At 46.0% G+C, this 2,500-nt stretch overlaps 1 protein-coding gene across 1 annotated transcript in view; it reads right to left on the minus strand.

The window, feature by feature from the left end:
• Positions 1–2,270, minus strand: part of LOC125297660 — a 3,944-nt gene extending 1,674 nt beyond the window's left edge. The window contains exons 1-2 of the mRNA XM_048248098.1: positions 2,188–2,270; positions 973–1,539 (exon numbers count right to left, since the gene is read on the minus strand). Of these exons, the coding sequence (XP_048104055.1) occupies positions 973–1,512 (540 nt within the window). The 5' untranslated portion in view covers positions 1,513–1,539; positions 2,188–2,270. The remainder of the gene's footprint in view (positions 1–972; positions 1,540–2,187) is intronic.
• Positions 2,271–2,500: the final 230 nt, after the last annotated feature.

Raw genomic sequence — 2,500 nt, forward strand, 5'->3', positions numbered from 1 at the left:
GGTACGTTAACGTAGAGTAAGCGGTAAAACTGGGATTTCAGTTCCAAAACGTTCAAAAATGATCAGGCTATGTAAGTAACGATGGTAACATAGGCTCTGAACTTAACCTGGTAGGGGGTAGGTTATGTTCAGTCATGTTCGGTTATTTTAGTGCACGTTCAGCCGGGCCAATGTTTTCACCTTTATCACAAAATGGCGTTTCCTTTTGACGAAGGTGCGATTGACAAAGAAGCACAAATCATCCGTACTATTTACCGTGAGAAGGTGATAAGACCACATCACATGATATCCTTTCTTTTCCAAACGAGTTTTTGCGAGAGCGCTACCGTTATTCAGTGGAATACTTTATACACATTTCTAACGTTACGCATTGTGGATCAATTAGAATAGAATAAAATAAGATAAGTCTTTAATGTAGCTAGCCTACACCATGGTGGACATTTGTCTTTGGCTCACCAGACATACAAGACAGAAGGACATACAGACATCTCAGACACATTGAAGATATCATTAAAACAAGTACATTTTAAAAAAGGGAAAAATATAGAAAATTAATAAGAATTAAGAAATAGGTTTAAATTTAGCCTAGGCGACATAAAAAAACAGCTCAGTCAGCTATGTGTGTTGTCACTAAGTTTGGTTAAAGGGGAACTATGCAGGATTTTAGATACAATAGATAGAAACATTTTAGAACAATTTGTTTTAGGTACTAATGACATTTATTAACACGTTGACTGCCGTGCTGTTTTTGGAAGCTTTGGCTCAGAGTGCCAGCAATCTAGATCATTGTTGACGATTTTTCAACAACAAGTGCAGGTTGTTATATAAATATATATGACAAGTTATATAAATCAAGTGATTATTAAGTGTGTGTGTGTGTGTTTATATATCAATCATACACAACACCCTCTAAGATGGAGAGTGGGTTGCTCTATTAAGATGCAGACACATGTGTGCTATTCACACACACACGTCCCCAAACACTTTAAACGAGGGCACGCTGTGCAGACGCGCGAGCTCTGCATTCAGCTCCGCAACAGACATCCTCTCTGCGATCATCTTCCAGTCGTCTTTCAGTTTCCTCATCCCCGTCTTGGTGGCGGTCACCTTGCGCGTGGAGCCCAGCGCAGAGCAGCCTTTCACTCTGTCCGTGCAACAGAACGCAGACCAGAAGTGGGCGGGCACGTTCACCCTCCTCGCTCCGCCCCTCACTACCCACGCGTTGCCTGGCACCATGCCTGTGGCTACGTGAGTGGAGTCAGGCTGGCACCGGTTGTCTATGTAGTTGGCGGTGACTTTCTCCACCTGCCCGTGCCAGTCAGTGGCGTCCTCTTCGTCCTGTGGGGCGGCGTTGGTCAGGGTGAAGGAGGACTCTGAGGAAGTGATGTCGCATCCGCAGCAGTCGGGGTACAGGTGGCCGGGCTGGTATTGCTGTTTGCTGTAGTCAATAAGCAGAGCCTGGTGGGAGCCCAGGAGATTTGGTGGGATGCCTGAACGCCCTTCAGGAGTCATGTGGCCCTGCGCTTTGGGGTCATCAAGCTGCAGTTCAGATCACAGACACAAGAGGGCAGCAGAGAGTCAGTACAGTTCAGATCACAGACACAAGAGTGCAGTAGAGAGTCAGTACAGTCAGTACAGTCAGATGCTACATTAAGCTGCAGTTCAGATCACAGACACAGGGGGCAGCAGAGAGTCAGTACAGTGAGATGCTACAATAGGCTGCAGTTCAGATCACAGACACAAGAGGGCAGCAGAGAGACAAAGAAATTACAAATTTCATCTGCTTCACTTTTACTGCTACACATTTTTTATGCAAGAATACTTCAGTGTCCACAGTGAGTCTTGCAAGCGCAGACACACACACACACACACACACAGAAACTTTTAGGATACTTTCAGGATATTTTTAGCTCCTAATCAAGGGAAGAGTTCTGAACGGCTGTAAGTAATCAGAACATTCATGGAAACAACAAGTGCAACAAATGTGAACATATGTGGATTATACCTGCACACACACACACACACACACTTTACATGCCAACACCCATCTTTCCTGTGTGTCTCACATAATTAATGTGACATGACAAGTGACAAAAATGGCGAAAGTCTTTTCCAGGGGTGGCCCCTTATTCCACCTGTAGGTCTCTCAAACTCACCCAGGTGTGTGTGTGTGTGTGTGTGTCTTACCTGGGGCTCAATATTCCAGGTCTGTTCCCTTATTCCACCTGTAGGGGATCCTGTTGGTGGTGTCGTACAGCGTGGCGTAGCGGTACTTGTCCTTGTGCTTCTGGCAGATCTGCCGCGTGCTGGCGCCTCCCCAGCACAGTAGGGAGGGACGCCAGACCATTCTGGTCCTTAATTGAATAATAGTCAGACAAAGTGGCGCAATGAGGATGATGATGGCGAGGAACAGTGTTCTCTGTCAGCTCAGAGGAGAGTGAGGAGAGCAGCTCAGAGAGCCAGCTTTAAGGCTCACCAGACACACACACACACACACACA

This window comes from Alosa alosa, chromosome 7 (assembly GCF_017589495.1).
Source record: "Alosa alosa isolate M-15738 ecotype Scorff River chromosome 7, AALO_Geno_1.1, whole genome shotgun sequence".
In the NCBI taxonomy this organism is placed as follows: Eukaryota; Metazoa; Chordata; class Actinopteri; order Clupeiformes; family Clupeidae; genus Alosa; species Alosa alosa.